This window comes from Poecilia formosa, unplaced genomic scaffold, assembly GCF_000485575.1.
Source record: "Poecilia formosa unplaced genomic scaffold, Poecilia_formosa-5.1.2 Scaffold148, whole genome shotgun sequence".
NCBI classification, from domain to species: domain Eukaryota; kingdom Metazoa; phylum Chordata; class Actinopteri; order Cyprinodontiformes; family Poeciliidae; genus Poecilia; species Poecilia formosa.
The window spans coordinates 1,537,224-1,553,344 of NW_006800087.1; the positions used below are offsets into that span (position 1 = coordinate 1,537,224).

A 16,121-nucleotide genomic window follows, 5' to 3' on the forward strand; every position below is an offset into this window, starting at 1 on the left:
GAATTTCGAAACGCTGGAAGACGTTTTGGATTGGACTTCTTCGGGCTCGGTGGTAAGTCGGGACGGATGCAGAAATCTGAGTGAATAAGTCTGATTAAACTATTACTATCAGCCAGTCTCACTGAAATTATGTGCATTTTTTTCTATACTCTTCCCTGGAGCTTGTAATACCGCTGAAAAGAGGAAAATAGTAGTAAGTGCATTTAATCATGTCTGCCCGCCCATACAGAGGCCAGGATTCTAATAAAACAGTTAATAAATGAGAGTGAGAGACGGGCGGTGCCTTAGCATTGAATTTTATATAGTTTGGTGCTGTTTTCTGTAAATAACTTATTCTTTTATATGTCTAGCCAAATAACGTTAAACAGGTCGGATCCTAAAATTGAAACAGTTGATATTTCATCTGCTAAAAATCCTTAAATTCTTCACAAGATTCTGTCTGAGAGGCATGTTTAGTGATTCTGGTTTAACAATTAAAAGATTAAATCCACACATTGAAAAAAAAAAACAACAAAAAAAAAACATTCATCAAACATCTTATTTCTTGAAGTGAAAGTAAAAAACGTTCCACAAATGTAGCTGACATTTTCTTTCACTCTGTTTCAAGCTGCAGAACAATGAACAGCGTTGCAGCTGTCACTTTAGAAACAGTCCTGGAAGTCATTAAGATTCTGCAAAACATGTTGCAGAAATAACAAAAAGCATTAAATCATCCTCTTAAAGTATTTTTGCAGGACAAGGAAGGCTCTGTTGTGTAAGATTCATTGCATTTCCAGCACATCTAAATCCGGAGACGTTCCACGGAGCAAGAGGTTAAAAAGAAATCACAGTTTAGTATTAATCATGAAAGCAGCAGGGATTCTTTAGTTTGCTGTAAACATTGAGTAAGATGAGCAAACAGTAAGTTTTCCAGAAAGTCAAATGACGTTATATTTATGTTTTTCACCTGAGCATGACAACGACACCAAAGCAAACCAACAATACGTCTCCAGAAAGAGCTCCATGTACTTCTCAGAACATGTGGTGATGTCAGAACCTGGCATTCATGTTTACTTTGACAGCCAGAGAAGCCTTCAGTGAAGGCCTCGTGTTATTCTTTCCGTCCACTCAGCAAGATGTCAGGTCTCGGTCTGGGAGCCAGGTCGGTTCTGCACCGTGCCGACCTGTCCTCAGTTTGTTCTGTGAGGTCTGCGCGGCAAGGAACCACTACACGAAACTTAAATAATCACACAGAGCAGAGGTTGTCAAGGACAGCAGAAAAAAAACCTGCTTAAACATTTTTCAGGTGTCAGGCGGAGCTTTGATTCATCCTTTAAAGCCTTTGTTAGAAACTGCAGCAGTGAAATATCAAATTAGAGCAAAGCTCGCAGCGTCTGCAGACACTTTTGGAAGAGGCGGCACGCCACTTGTTTCTGAAATTTCTAAACTGAGCTAAATTATAGGTTTCCAATCGTGATGTTTAAAGGTGACCTTGATGTTTTCAGCTAAAGCGGGTGATCGAGTACAAGGAAACAATGACACTGTAGCAAACAAGCAAGACATGGAAAACTGTTGAGTAATTTTATTTAATGGAAATATTTCAAAGGGCGACTGGTTGGTGTGATGGAAAACACTGCTGCCTCACCTCAGTATACTGCCTGGTTTGCATGTGAGGTACAAACCAGGCAGTTCTACCTTTGCTCGATGGTTACATGTTCTCCTTGTTGTCTTTCTGGCATGTCCGGCGGTATTCCGTCCATGATCATAAAACTGTAATCAAAAACATATGGGTCGTCTTGGGGATGAACTGGCTATTTTTTTCCTCCCACAATTTATTTGTGTTTTTCTTCTTCTGGATGTAAACAGAGGATATAGTTGTTAACAGAGGACAGGGTGAGGCGCTGTGCTGTTCATGCAGAGCTCATGAAAGGTGCATCCTGATGGGGTGTGGGTGTGTGATCAGAATGCCTCCACAGCTGGGGTGTCTATCTCATTTTCAAAGGGCCAGTTGTGACAGGATGTATTGATAAAACTACCCATTAACTACCCTATAGCAAACTGTTAAAACACTTACTAAATAGCTGTCTTTGCATTCAATGAGTTCCTCTTTAATCAAATAATAGAGAACATCTTTTCATACTGATGTAATTTGACAATATATAGAAACACCGGGCTTTGATTTGATTGATGAAATAACATTTAAGCACACAACTGTAATCTTGTAATCTATCTAGGTGTTCTACTAGATTCTACTAACTAGAATCTAGAGAGCCACATAAAAATGTATGGATTTGGCCCCTTGGCCTCGAGTTTGACACGTGCTCTGCAGACTTAGCCCTTGAACATTAGAAACTCTCCAATATCCAGGTAGAAAGAACTCAGACTGTATCGCTACTATCAGCTCTAGTCTGCATTCGAAGGTGTTGGATAAGACTGAGGTGGTTGGGCATCTGAGCATCTGATCACTACTCAAATGATCAAATCTGACATGTATGGATAAATTGAAGTTTAATGTTTAGACTCTAATTAAGTGTCTTTTTTATTTTATGTGTGTTTCGTGTGTATTTATTTATGCATATGAGCTTGAAATTGTATTAATCTGTACGTATTTTTAAAAATATGCGAAAGCTTGTACAGTTTAATAGTGCAGTCAAATATTTAGAAAATTGCCGCTTCAGTTTACGTCAGCCATGACGACTGTGGCACCAAAAGTAAGACAGCAGCGCCCCCATGTGGCCAAACCAGTTGGCCGGTGACACAGCAGGAGGCGGAGGGGAGCAGTGAAGCCAAACCGGATCCTTCATGAGGGAAGAGGCCAGGGACAGGCACTAGCCCCGGCTTCTCTTCTCTTCTCTCATATTATTCTGCATTGCAAGCCACGGGAGCCCAAATAGGGGGCTGAGTCAGTGTTCGTAGGATGTCCCGTCATGAAGGTAAGACCTAATTTTACCACAGACCGGAGGGCACCCCGCAAATTGTAATAAAAACGTTGACACAGTGCACCGTCGGCTAACTCTTGCTAGCCGACAAATTCTCTATTTGCAGCTCGTCTTAGCTAACGTTAGCTACTGTTAGCAGCGTGTGTGCGCTAAATGGTTAACAACCCATTTTGCCGGTCTTAAAATAAATATTTAATATAACGGCTCATCTGTTTGCAGTTACTTTGAGTAAATATTCATAATTCCACTTTAGTCAGCGCTGTCACATAGGCGGAAGAGGCTAGTTGAAGTTAGCCGAGTGCTAACTTAGCATGCCAGCTCTGCTATGTGGTAATGTAGGTGATCGTTGAGGAGCAAGGGGAGTGCCGAAAATAGGCAACATTAGAGGACAGCGGATCCCAGATGGCGTTGGAGGAGTGGAAGCTTGGAAATTATTCCTGTTAGCTGCTTTAGCTCCGTTCCTGGTGAAAGTTGGCCTGTAGATATCAGCTTCGTTAGCTAACGAACTGCAAAACTAACAATCACCTCGTCCTTGTCACCAACCTTGTTTGGCTTGGAGTTGTTTACTCGAATAAAATGTAAACAGATGTATTAACTGCGATATTACTATAAAGTTTATTCAGGAACATTGCACTGGCTTGTCAGTTAACATTTTGCCCAACGGTAGCTGGTTAGTTGCAAAGGTTAGTTCGGCCCTGGACGGCCTCTGTTTCCATGTTTGTGTTGTTGTTGTGAACTTTGCTGTCAGTTGTCGTCAAGTTATATATCTGAGAGAGTTGAGTAATTGTCCTGAATTTAAGAAACGCGTATTGACTGTGAATAAAATGTTTACCGGATTAAAAGGCAGGTCTAGTGTCAGCCAAGGTTCATACTTTCATTAGTTTGTTTGGAAAACAGAACACGGAAAAGTATTTGTGTTCCCAGATTTAATTCCCTTCAACTTCTTTTGTAAGATCATTGAATTCAGAGATCTCAGCTGCCTAAACAAACAAATCAGAGGTGAGATTTCTGCTGCTGGACAGTTTCTAAACGTTTTTAAATGGGTCCTTTAAATTTAGACTATTTGCTTTTTTTTTTTTTTTGCATGAAATGTTTTAGCTTCTGAGTTTGTCGGTGGCACTACCAAGTTTTGTTTGTTTAATTGCAGTACATTAGATAATGTATTTCAAATCCAAAAGTGTGAATGACACAGATTAAATTATTTTATAGTAAAGATTATGGCTCATTTTTGAAATGGGCTTTTCTTTAAATCACAGCCAGACTGAGCATTGTACTTGTGCATCAAATTAGCTGATATTGCTTGTTTATTTGGGTAATTAAAAACAACAAACTTCCCATAGAAGTGAGGATTTATCGTGAACAATTTTGAATTATTGTGTTGTCATGATAAATTCCAATTAATATTTAAGGGGGAAAAATGAAATATTTTCAATTATTTTTACTAGTTTTGTAATTTTTGTTCCATATAAACATTAAGTAATATCAATACATTTAAATAATGTGATTTAATCTGATTAAATGCACTTATTGTCTGCAGTGTAGTCATACAAATCACACTTCATTGTGTCACTAGTGTCCTAAAGAAGCCTGCTTTTAAATGGGGATGTTTTTATAGCTCCGTATTTGTGCTTGTGGGACTTGATAATTCTGACATATAGTCACAGCAATAGTTACTTTTTTTTTTTTTAATTTGAGGCAATAGATCATTTGATTTTATCATAATCATACCAGTACCAACAAATATTGTAATAAAACTTTAGTTCCATATCCCTCACCAACATCTTCTCTTCTTAAAGTACATCAAACAGGATTTTGGTAGACCAGAACCACAACAATAAGCTTTAGTTATGTTGTTACAAATGAAAATAAAAAAATATATACGAGTGTTGATTCTAGGTATCTTTGTGTTCACCTCGAATCTCAGAATTTCTTCCAATTATATAATAGCTGTTTGGTTTAAATATGTTACGTTGACCAACCATCAGTTGGTCAGCGTTTTTTAATTCACGCGTTTTTGTTCAGCTTGTGAAACGTTCCTCTTTTTCTACGTACTGATGATGTTAAAGTATTTCTTGACTGTGTGCATAATGTAGCATGATGTTCACTGTATCTAAAAAACGGAAATGTGTGTCGCATCAAATGTAACGGTCGTTAATAAAAACAAAAGATTTATTTTTTTCTTGCATTAGATAATAGATTTAAACGTCTGCTGTCACAGTCTGATGCGGTCATTCATATTGTTGAACTTTTGCATGTGTTCTCCTTCAGGTGTGAGCTGCGACGCGTGTTTAAAGGGCAACTTCAGAGGTCGACGGTACAAGTGTTTAATTTGCTACGACTATGACCTGTGTGCGTCATGCTACGAAAGCGGTGCAACCACGACCAGACACACCACAGAACATCCCATGCAGTGTATATTAACAAGAGTGGACTTCGGTACGTGAAGCTAAAGTGAACATGAGGCACATTTTGAAAATGTGTATAACATGCTACATTTTGGCAGCATGACTCATCTGTATTTTTAATTTGAAGTAATTTGCCAGTGAAGTCTCTTAGGAATACGACGTTCGTATTCATTTGTAGTTCTGTTTCTGTAAACAGAACTCAATAAAGGTGTAGTTTTTTTCTGTCCAGAAAACATGAATTCAATTAATTAAAGTATTAATGTTCATGTAGTTGTAGGTATTTTGCTTTTGTCTCTGGTTTTGAACATAGATAATTGAAACCTGGCGGCTGGATATTTTGCATAGATCTGACTTGATTGAATCTTAGAATGTTATCTACTTTTTTTGACATATTTTAAATTGAGAGGCTTTAGTTTCCAAATGAACTTGCAGTACTTGTCGTTCCTAGACAGACTTAAAAAGACATCAACTTTTTTTTTTTAGTATTTTCCATGTCTGTGTGGAAAAGGATTGATTTTTCTTTGCTGTTAGCACCATCCTCATCACTACTGCAGGCACAGTAAAGACGCAATCAGGTTAAACTATCGGCCTGCGTATCTAAAAAACTGGACTATTTGTTATTTAAGCGATTGGGTCTTTGAGTTCTTATTCTGCATTTTTACATTTATAAATGCAGATGACCTTGAAAAACTTGAGCATTTTCTGGAAAACTTTGTGAGCAGTAGAACCCTGAGTGGCGCTGACTGACGTTGCTGCTTAAAACTGACATCCATCTATCCTTTTACCCGTCCATCCATGTGTCTGTCCATCCAGCTGTCCGTTCATTCATCTGTATGTTTGTCCGTCCCTCTGTCTGTTCAGCCATCTGTTTGTCCTTCTGTCTGTTTGGTCATCCGTCTTTCCATGGATCCATCAGTTTTTCTGTCTGTCCTTCTCTTTTTGTCTATTTTCTTTATTTAACAGACTAAGTCAAATTATGTTTACTCCAGTTAAGGCTGTCACAATAAGCAATTAATCATTTGATTCATTATATTGTGATGACTTTTGAAGGGCAATTTTGTTTAGAGACTTCATATGATCTATTTTGTTTCTGTTTTTGGTTGTGTGTGGTTTTTATTTCCTTTTTATTTGTTGTGCTTGGTTGTTTTATTTTTGACATTTAAAATGTCTTTCACTTCTGTTTTTAAGTGTTCTGTACAAAATTAAAGGTATTTTTAGTCTTTGAGAAGGCAAACTTGTGTTATTATACCATTCTAAATATAATACTCAGTAATGATCTCAAAACAACAATATTTATATTTTATCATCCAGTAATATTTGTTACTGTGTTACCTGACTCCACTTTCATTCAGATGTTAAGAATTAAGTAAATAATCAGACTGATTTATGTAAGAAGCTTTAGAAACAAATGTGTGGTTTAAATGACATTTTAACTTGATGACCACAGTTGCATCGTCTACCGGGGGTCTCGACCTCCAGTCTGTCATGTAACTCTTAGATGCATTCCTAACTCTACACGTCTCAATCAAGTAATTGAATTATTGCCTCAGCATGCAGTCAAGTCCTGCTTAGTGACCTAATTATTTGATTCAGGAAGGCTGAAGGAAAAAAAAATCTCTAAAGGGTGCAGGGCGTCACCGTTAACAACGGGTCTATGAAATAACAATCTGAAGATATTATTTAATAGCTTTATTAGAATCACAGATTTTTTTTTTTTTTTTCTTTTGTATTTTTTCTGGAATGCTTGTGTGCACGCCAGAGCTGAAAGCAGTTTGTCTTCGTTTCAGACCTGTACTATGGCGGAGAGGCGTTCTCGGTGGAGCAGCCTCAGGCCTTCACCTGTCCCTACTGCGGCAGGATGGGCTACACAGAGATCTCCCTGCAGGAGCACGTGGCTGCAGAGCACACGGAAACCTCCACTGAAGTGGTGAGTGGGCGCCTTAAGATCGGTCGTCTCCGTTTAACCCCGTATAAATGTCTGGCTCGACTTTACCGCTGAAAAAATAAATAAATAAATGCTTCCAGCTGCAGTCTGAGTAAAATAAATGGATTGCAAATAATTTGTGGTCGTTAAGTCTTAGTTTCAAAGCCAGTTCTGATGGGAAGTGTTGTCAGGTTGCTTGTTTACAGGCAGAACCGATAAACAGGGAAACAAATGGTTTATTGCTGTGAAATAATTCAGCACTGTGCTGTATTGTTTGATATTTTTCTCGTGTTACAGTTTTGCATACAGATTATGACAATTTTGCCGTCCTGCTATATGACCATTGTATCTGTTAGGCCACAGTGGAGAAATATCCCCAGATGTGAGAAGAAACTGATTTGCAAAGCTCTCGTGTAATAGAGGGGAGTTTGTTGATCCTGACTGTCAAACATGTAGTCACTCTAATTAATTGTTACTTCATCTGCACGGCTTTCTGTGTGGGAGACGCACGAACTCACACAAGATTAGGATTCAATTACTGTTTGAAACATTTTCTTATGTCATCATTTTTTTATCTTCCTTTCCTGGAAGAACTGAACCCTTCACTTTCAGTACACACTGCTGGAAATAACCATCAAGCCTTTCGCTGATCTTGCCTGCGTTTTGTTTGACAAGAGAGGAACTTATTGTCATGCAAGTTGTCAAAGATGGAGACAGAGGATGTGAAAAGGGGGTAATTCAGAGAGGACACATTTAGAAAATCCAGACTGCAGCTGATGAATACCTTCAACGGTTTCTTGTGAATTAAACAAGCAGTTAATGAGGTCTACCTGTTGTGTAATTAACTTAAGACGATACAGTTTAATTATTAAGTTGGGACAACATTAAACTATTAAAAGAGGAAGTCCTAACTCCAACACTTCTTATATTAGTGTGGTGGTTTATCTTGATGCTGAAACACAGACTTTAATTTCCATCAGACAATTTTCCAGGATCAGTAAAGACAGCTGATCTCTCAGGTAGACAGCAGTATGTAACATATTTTTAACTGTATTTCTCTTTATTCCAATGTTTGAACCTCCTTTGGTTAGTGTCTGTTGTAACATAAATATAATTTCAGCTAAAAACATTTAAATCTAAAGAAATTGAACAGCTCACAATCATCAGCATCACATTTCTACTCTTAATTTGTTGTGAAACATTTTATTTGAAATGTGAGCCACACATTTTCCACTTCAGCTCATAAACAGTTCGGATTTAAGTTCCTCTGTTGGATGGATTGACTCGGGTGACAGAGCTTCCATCAACACATATATTGATTTTTTTATTTTATTACTTGGCTTTTAAGATTAACTGAGAGTGGTATACTGCTGCATCACTCCAGACATCTCAGGAGAATAAGGCTTCAAGTGTAGAGTATTTGGTTTACATGGACAGAAAATATCACAACAAATAATGAAAATAAATTCTAAATTAAACTTTACATACACAAAAAGCTACTTTTCTAAATGTCAGTCTGGTAAACATGTTACCATTATAAAAAAAAATACTGTTCTAGGTGCATTTTTCAGTAAAATGACATTTCTAAATCAAAAACAGATTTGATTTGAGAGTTGATGAAAATGAAGTTCTGTTTCCCCGTCGGCTACAGAGTCTGCTCGTCAAAGATAGAAACTATTTTTATGTTGATCTGAGTGAGAAAAACCTTTATAAAAATAGTCAGAAATGGTTCGGGTCATCAATTTACAATCTGACATGCTAGACCAAATCCAGGTTATTTGTTCTCATTCGATGCTACATTCATGTCGGAAACGTTACGTTTCCCTGGACAGAACTGTGACAGATTAAGGTGGTCTTTGAGTAAATAGAAATAGAGATGTGAACTTTTTTTTTAAAACATGAGAAGCTTGGTCTGATTTAAATTCAGACAGTTAGCATCACAAATTATATCTATTCACTTACTGCCAAAATAATGAAAGAATTTGATTTTCTTTTTTTTTTTTTTAATTAATGTAAACTTCTGGTTTCATCTGTACGTAGTGTGGACTAAGCATCTACAGTTATTTAAATTTTTATTAGCATCAAACATATTGTGATTAAAACATTCTGGTCTAAACTCTTACTTGATAACGTTTGCAGTCCTTAAAAATAACAGTATTGAAATTGTTTCACATATTTATACACAGTTGGCTGCACAAGAGCATCAATAAATGTTTATTTACAATTTCTTAACTATCTTAATTAGTGTGCTGAAGTAGTTTATTATTAATGAGTGAGGCTTGCTTATAGATCAGTAATTGATATATAAGCAAATAGATCTGATTGTAATTTTTAAACTGTTTTTATTACTATGGCGATAACCATCTCATCAACAATTGGTAGTGAAGGGGATCTTGTCAGGATGTAATGTTGGGATCTATTGCTGTAATATTTCTGAAGAAGACCCAGTTGGTCGTTGTGTGTGGTTCAGTTAATATCACCATGTTTTTTTTTTTTCCTCTTGCTGTTTTCCAGATATGCCCCATATGTGCAGCACTGCCAGGTGGCGACCCAAACCACGTGACGGATGACTTTGCTGCTCATCTCACACTTGAACACAGAGCCCCGAGAGACTTGATATCCTTTCATCACTCTGACAGTCACACGTATATTCAGAACAACTCAAGAAAAATGTCTTTTTTTTTTTTTTTTTGGTCAACTAGATTTGCACCCATTTAGTCTGTAAATCGGACATGCTTTATTTCTCTCTAAGCCTCAGGTACAATAAAGTATTGTACTGGTATTATTTGGTAGTTCAAAGTTCAGAAAGTGATTTCACCTGCACAATTCTAAGAACCCTGAACCATTTTAAATGTTGTTGTGCAGCTCGTAATGAAATCAGTTGGTTTGCTTGTCAGGAAGGAGCTGAAATACCTTGGTTCTAGAATAGCCTCAGGTCTGACCACATCAGCCTTGTGGTCTATTTATAGGACACTTTGAGCAAATGCTTCAGAGAAAACAAAAGAGGCAGAAATACTCTGAAATGAAACTCAGAGCAGGGCTTTCAGAAAGCTTTACACAATGTGTCTTGGCTTGGTTTGGGTTGTGCAGCCCGTTTCTCTGTGATTGGGAAGATTGGAGCAGGATGCAAATATGTTTTCAAATCACAGCTGGTGCTGAAGCTCTGTCAGGCTGTAGGAAGCACGTTCTAGTTGTTTTAATGCTGCAGTAAGCAAATATACAAGAGCCAGTTTTTCCAATGTGAATATCCTCTTAAACTGTTGACAAGAATGTTTTCTCATGAGAACATTTGACAAGATGTAGCTGGTTTTTTTTTTTGATACATACAGCAGATTTAGCTTCCAGTTTTTTTTTCCTTAATGGCGAGCGTCACGACGAGTCGAGCGGGGTGCGGCACGTGAGGAGGATGTTTCACCCCGGGCGTGGGTTGGGGGGCCCGCGAGCCCGCAGGTCTAACATGCATTTCACCAGCAGCACCACAGGGGGGCTCTCCACCAGTCAGAGCTCCTCACAGAGCTCCAACTACAGCAGAGAGGCCATGGATCCCATAGCAGGCGAGTAGACGGCTGCAGGCTCTGCTGGACCGACGTTACTGCAGAAGCTGCTAAAGTTTTTTTTTTTTTTAAAGATGTATTTTGCTCAGAAATGTCCCTGTCAAAGAACAACTTCGTTTTGTAAGTTGTCTTTAAGAACCTCATGTTGTAGAAATGTATACAAGTTTTAGTGTGGCCTAGTCAAAGCCAAGACACATCTCAAATTGATTTGAGATGTGTGTGGTTCATGCACAGAAACCCTTCAGTGCTGCTGAATTAAAACAATTCTGCAAAGAGCCGGCCAAATGTTTCCACATGTGTGCAAAAACTAGAGATATTACTAACATATTGGCATTGATCCGATGAATAAAAATGAACCGATATTAACATCCAATATTTATATTAAAAAAAAGGTAAATATGGGATTTCAATATCATCCCAAATTTTAATATTAGTGCAGCCATATGAAAAACATTGTCAGTTATTGTGAACACTTCAGGCAGCCCCATTTTGTTAATAAATAGCACAGTTGCCTTCCTTGTGTGTCGATGAGCGCATCAGTAATTAGCAGATATTTAAACCCTGCTAATGGCTTAATTGTAGAAAAAAAAACATATCCTGTTGCTTCATAATTTGCTTATAAAAGATGGAGATTTGCAGTAAAGTCAAAACCCTCATTTTGACTCATTGATATTAAAACATTTAACAAATTAATTGGTCCTGTCAGTGTCTGTGCTACTAAAGGGGACAAATTTGAGAGCAGTCAAAGCATCTTTATTCCATCTTCTTTGCTTAGTTTTAATCTTTCTTTTTTTTAAATATCTAAGGCATGTTTCAGTGGCTTTTAAAAAGTTTGTTTTGTGTGGGAGGGGATTGTTGCTGCGGTAATTCCTTGTTTATCCTGTTCCTGATTTTAATTTGGTTCAGCGCTTGGCATTCGCTCCGCCACCCCCAGCTGCGTCTTAATGAGGGCCAGTGTTCAGCTCCACACAGAGCGCCAGTGTCCTTTTTAATGACCCGCTGTACCTGCTGAGCTTTGATCCCACGGCTCTGGTTCTGGAAGAGGAAATTTGTCTGTGAACGTGTAGCTCACACCAGTAAAGAAATGAACGATTTCACGTTGCAGCTGTGTTGCCTTTTGTTTTTCTTCGTGAGAGCTTGCAGTCTGGTAATGATCTTGCGCTCAGCAAGGTCTTCCCATCACACTTCCTGACTCTGAACTCTGTGCGTCTGCTTCTCGTAGAGCTCCTGTCCCAGTTGTCGGGGGTACGGCGTTCGGCGGGGGGCCAGCTCAGTTCGGGTCCCTCTGCCTCGCAGCTCCAGCAGCTTCAGATGCAACTCCAGCTGGAGCGCCAGCAGGCGCAGGTGGCGCGCCAGCAGCTGGAGACGGCCCGAAACGCCAGCCGAGGGGGCGGCCGAGCCAACGCCATCCTCAACACGAATTCGACCGCCGCAAACCCCAACCCCAGCGCCAACCACACCAACAACCCCAGCCCCCACCCGGGGGCGACTGAGCCCAACACACAGCACACGGCACACAGCTCCCAGTTTCTACTCAGCAGGTAGGAACATCTACCCTCCGTCTGACACTCATTACTTCTGATGTGGCTTTTTACTGATAATTTCATAAACCACAGGATCCAGATACTTTGATTTGCCATAATTAGTTCTGTGATGCTTGGTTTAACAACAGAACGCCAAATGTCAATGTTTGATCTTAAATACCTCACTATGAACAGCAGGGGGCTCCAAACCATCTCTATGATGCAGTTAAGTGTTGAAACAGCAGGTGGATTATGTAAAAAAAAAAAAAAAAAATCACTACAGGCCCAATCGCATTCAAAGTACTGTGAGGTAAGATACGTTTAGAGGATTTTGAAGCATCTAAAACATGGTGACTTTGAGTCGCCTTGAATTTTATACCTTTCCTCCAAGAAGACAGACACACAAGGTCAGAATGACTTATGATCTCCAAACTGTGTTTCCACACAGGTATCTGTAAAAGTGCTAAAGGGTTAATACGTAGAACAGACCTCTAAGTTGATCCTTGTGTGAAGACATAACCGCTTCCCGTTCCGTCCCGCAGGCTGAGCGAACCGCGGCTATCTGAGGTGGAACGGCAGGCATGCGAGGCCCAGTGGGCCGACAGGAGCCTGTTCGTCACCGAGCTGCTGCTCTCCACGCTGCTGCCCGACGACGACGCCTCGGCCTCCTCCTCCGAAGACGAGGACGATTGTCACGGCTCGTTGCGAAACTTCGCCGACTTCGAGGCCATGGGCTGCGTGGAGGTGATGACGTTGGACGTGGCCCTGGAGAACCTCAACCTCAAGGAGACGAGCCCCGCCCCGAAGAAGACGAAACTGGCGACTAAAACGGCACCCGCCAAGAAAGAGCCCCCCGCGCCGCCCCTTTGATGACATGGCCGCTCCCTTTCCCCCTTCAATCCACCATTGTGACTAGCCGACTGCTCCGTCAGTCCAACTGCCAATGGATGACAAAGACTGCAGTTCTTCATGGCTTTTTTTTTTTGTTTTTTTTTCTCAGTGATTGTCATTTCAGTTCTGTCGCTCCCCAACTCCACCCCATGTTTTACTTTGTGTACATTGAATAAAAGTAGTGAGACGAGAGAATGTGAAAGCAAGCAAGCGTGTCGGGTGTGTGAGACAAAAGAGAACTATATAAATATATTATTAAAAAAAAAAAAACTCTATATGAAAGTTGATAATCAGTCCCACATAACCCGTGTTTCCTCTAGCAGAACGCGTAGTCCGCTGTTTTCCAGAGACAAAAACTCGTCACACACTCACAGAAGGAGAGGAGGCCGACTGAAACCCCTCCGCTTAATAAAAGAAAAAAAAAAACGCTGCTGTGTATTTATAGATATAAATTAAAGTGCTTGGATGGTTTACCACAACTGAAGCATGAGCTTAAATCACCATGTGCCCATTTTAAACTGCACAGTCACCAGACGGGGAGGCCCTGACTAACTATCAACTGTTCGGTGCCGCTTCTCCGGCATCTTTCCACCACACACACACACACACACACACTGACTGTTTTGTTAACCCTAATGTCAAAGTCTCAAGCCCCTCCCCTTTGTGTGACACCAACTTTTTTTTTTTTTGGTTGTGTGACCTGGCTTTATATCGACTGTGGGCACTTTGGTTTTGAATTTGCATATCCAGTGTCCATTTATGTACACTACAGCTGTTCTGCACAGAAGCGAAACACACACCTCCGAGGCGAAAGAGACGAAGCGATCTCTTGGTTGTGACCGTTTTCAGGCCTTTTCTAACAGAAGCAACGCGAGCCTTGGTCTCCTCACACGGTTGTTTTCCCTCTCCTCTCTTCGTCTTTCACAGGAGATCAGATGCTTCTTTCCTCCAGCTTCATGTGTTCTGAAATTAATCTCATGAATACAAAGATTTACTCATCATGTGACTTGGAAGGAGAGGATCCCATATTGCTCTTTCCGTCAATCTCTCTACGAGTCCAAAAAGATCTTTGTATGCCTCCACTGCTAAACTGAAGAAATGCAATGTATGTTTTTTGGCTCAGGAGAAGAGCCAAACGACAGGGTAAACCTTTTCAGTTTGGAGGACAATAAAACATTTTTTGGATGGAAACAGACTAACCCAAATCCTGCTGTCTGGTTAATTTGTTTTTTTGTTTTTTTTTGGCTTTTATTTTTTTCCCCAGTTGCCAATTTTCCTGGCGAGCATGTACAGAATAATGGTATAAGAAAAAAAAATAAACACATACCTTCCAGGTCAAGTTCAATCTCATGTAGTCCTGTCATCTGATGCATCAGTTGTGCAACTTTATTTGTGTAGCACATTTCAGCAACAAGGCGGTACAAAGTGCTTTACTTCATAAAAACAAAGTTAAAAAAAAGCAGCTGTCCTTGTTTACAGCTGCTCCCTGTAGTTGCCTTTAAACAATTACATTAACCAGCCATAACTCGCCTAATTCATTGAGAAAAGTAAAAGGTTTTTACCCTATATGTCCTAATAAACTAGGAGAAACTATGTAGTCTAATTTTGTTTCTGCTTATTTGAATGAAAATTAAAAATTGTGCATTTGGGTAAGTTTATTCAATTACAAATTGACTGAGAAAAAAAATGTTTCCTCCCTCAGGTTGTTTCCTTGAAATAACACAGCTGTGTTATTTCTCACAGAAAGATTCACTTACAAAGAAAACAAGTTTTTGGAATGCTATCTGGGGAAATGTCAAAAGCATTGCACACTTTATGAAACACGGTAATGGCCACATATTTGAGCTAGGAACAAAAACAGCCTAGAGGTGCATCTTCAGTTTAATAAAAAGGTCATTTATTCCTGTAATTCAGTTGCTAAAGCAAAACTCATACAGTGCTGTAAAAAGGCACCACTTTTTTGTTGCACATAAATATTTCGGGATTTTAATTTCAACGATAACCAAAGAAGACACAATGCATCAGGGAATTACCCAAAGAGAACCTATCTGACTGCATGAAGTAGGCTAAGCGATCAAAAGCAGCTCATGGCCCGATCTAAAGACATTTGTTGACATTGGTCTGTCTGGAAAAGTTTACAAAGACATTTCTAAGGCTTTGGCACGCCAGAGAACTATTATTAGAGAGAAAGTGGAACCTTCACAGGAGTGTCAAACCTACTAAAATTACTCCAAGAGCGCATTGTAGACTCACCAGAATGTTTTCCAGCAAACCTCCGAGGCCTTCACCGAACAGCTGCAGCCTTACCAAGATTAAATTAGACACACATAGTTACTAATTAGAGGTAAATGTATTGGATTGAAACAGTAAATGGAACCAAATACAAAGGCAAGCCACAATTCAATTTGTTTATAAAGTAATAAAAATGTCCGACGGCTGTTAATACTTTTGCAGTGTGTTAAATTCAACATAAACCGAAGCCGATTTGCTATTGGAAACAAACAAAAAAGACCTCAAAGGTGTTTATCTAGGTTTTAGTTCATTTTCATTAAATCTAAGCTGTAATTTAAAACGGTTGAGTTCTGTAATCGACTCCGGAGCTTTTATAATTTGCAGAAGCCGCATTTTATAAACAGCCAAAAGACTTCCTGTTGTCAATTAGGATGACAAACCACAAACAAATACCTTTTACAAAACAGAAACAACGCCATTATAAAAGCCTTTCAAAGCCCCAGACAGCAGGGGGGTTGTGGTTTCTATTTCTTTTTGGTTACTGATTCAACCGACATGAAATAGGAGCCATTATCCCGTTAAATGTACGCGGTGTCACTTGCTGTGTGCAAGAATTGATCCAGCCTCTTTTTTTTTTCTTTTTTGTCCAAGCATTACTGGAGAGGTTTCTTAAA

The 16,121-nt window shown here is 39.4% G+C and overlaps 1 protein-coding gene across 1 annotated transcript; it reads left to right on the forward strand.

Annotated features, from left to right (window-relative positions):
• Positions 1–2,721: 2,721 nt before the first annotated feature.
• Positions 2,722–14,557, forward strand: LOC103145901 (E3 ubiquitin-protein ligase KCMF1-like). The gene is made up of 7 exons (XM_007563557.2): positions 2,722–2,912; positions 5,187–5,354; positions 7,111–7,250; positions 9,762–9,863; positions 10,621–10,801; positions 12,024–12,342; positions 12,867–14,557. Exons 1-7 carry the CDS (start codon positions 2,897–2,899, stop codon positions 13,192–13,194), a joined length of 1,254 nt encoding a protein of 417 aa, XP_007563619.1. The 5' UTR covers positions 2,722–2,896; the 3' UTR covers positions 13,195–14,557.
• The last annotated feature ends 1,564 nt before the right edge of the window (positions 14,558–16,121 follow it).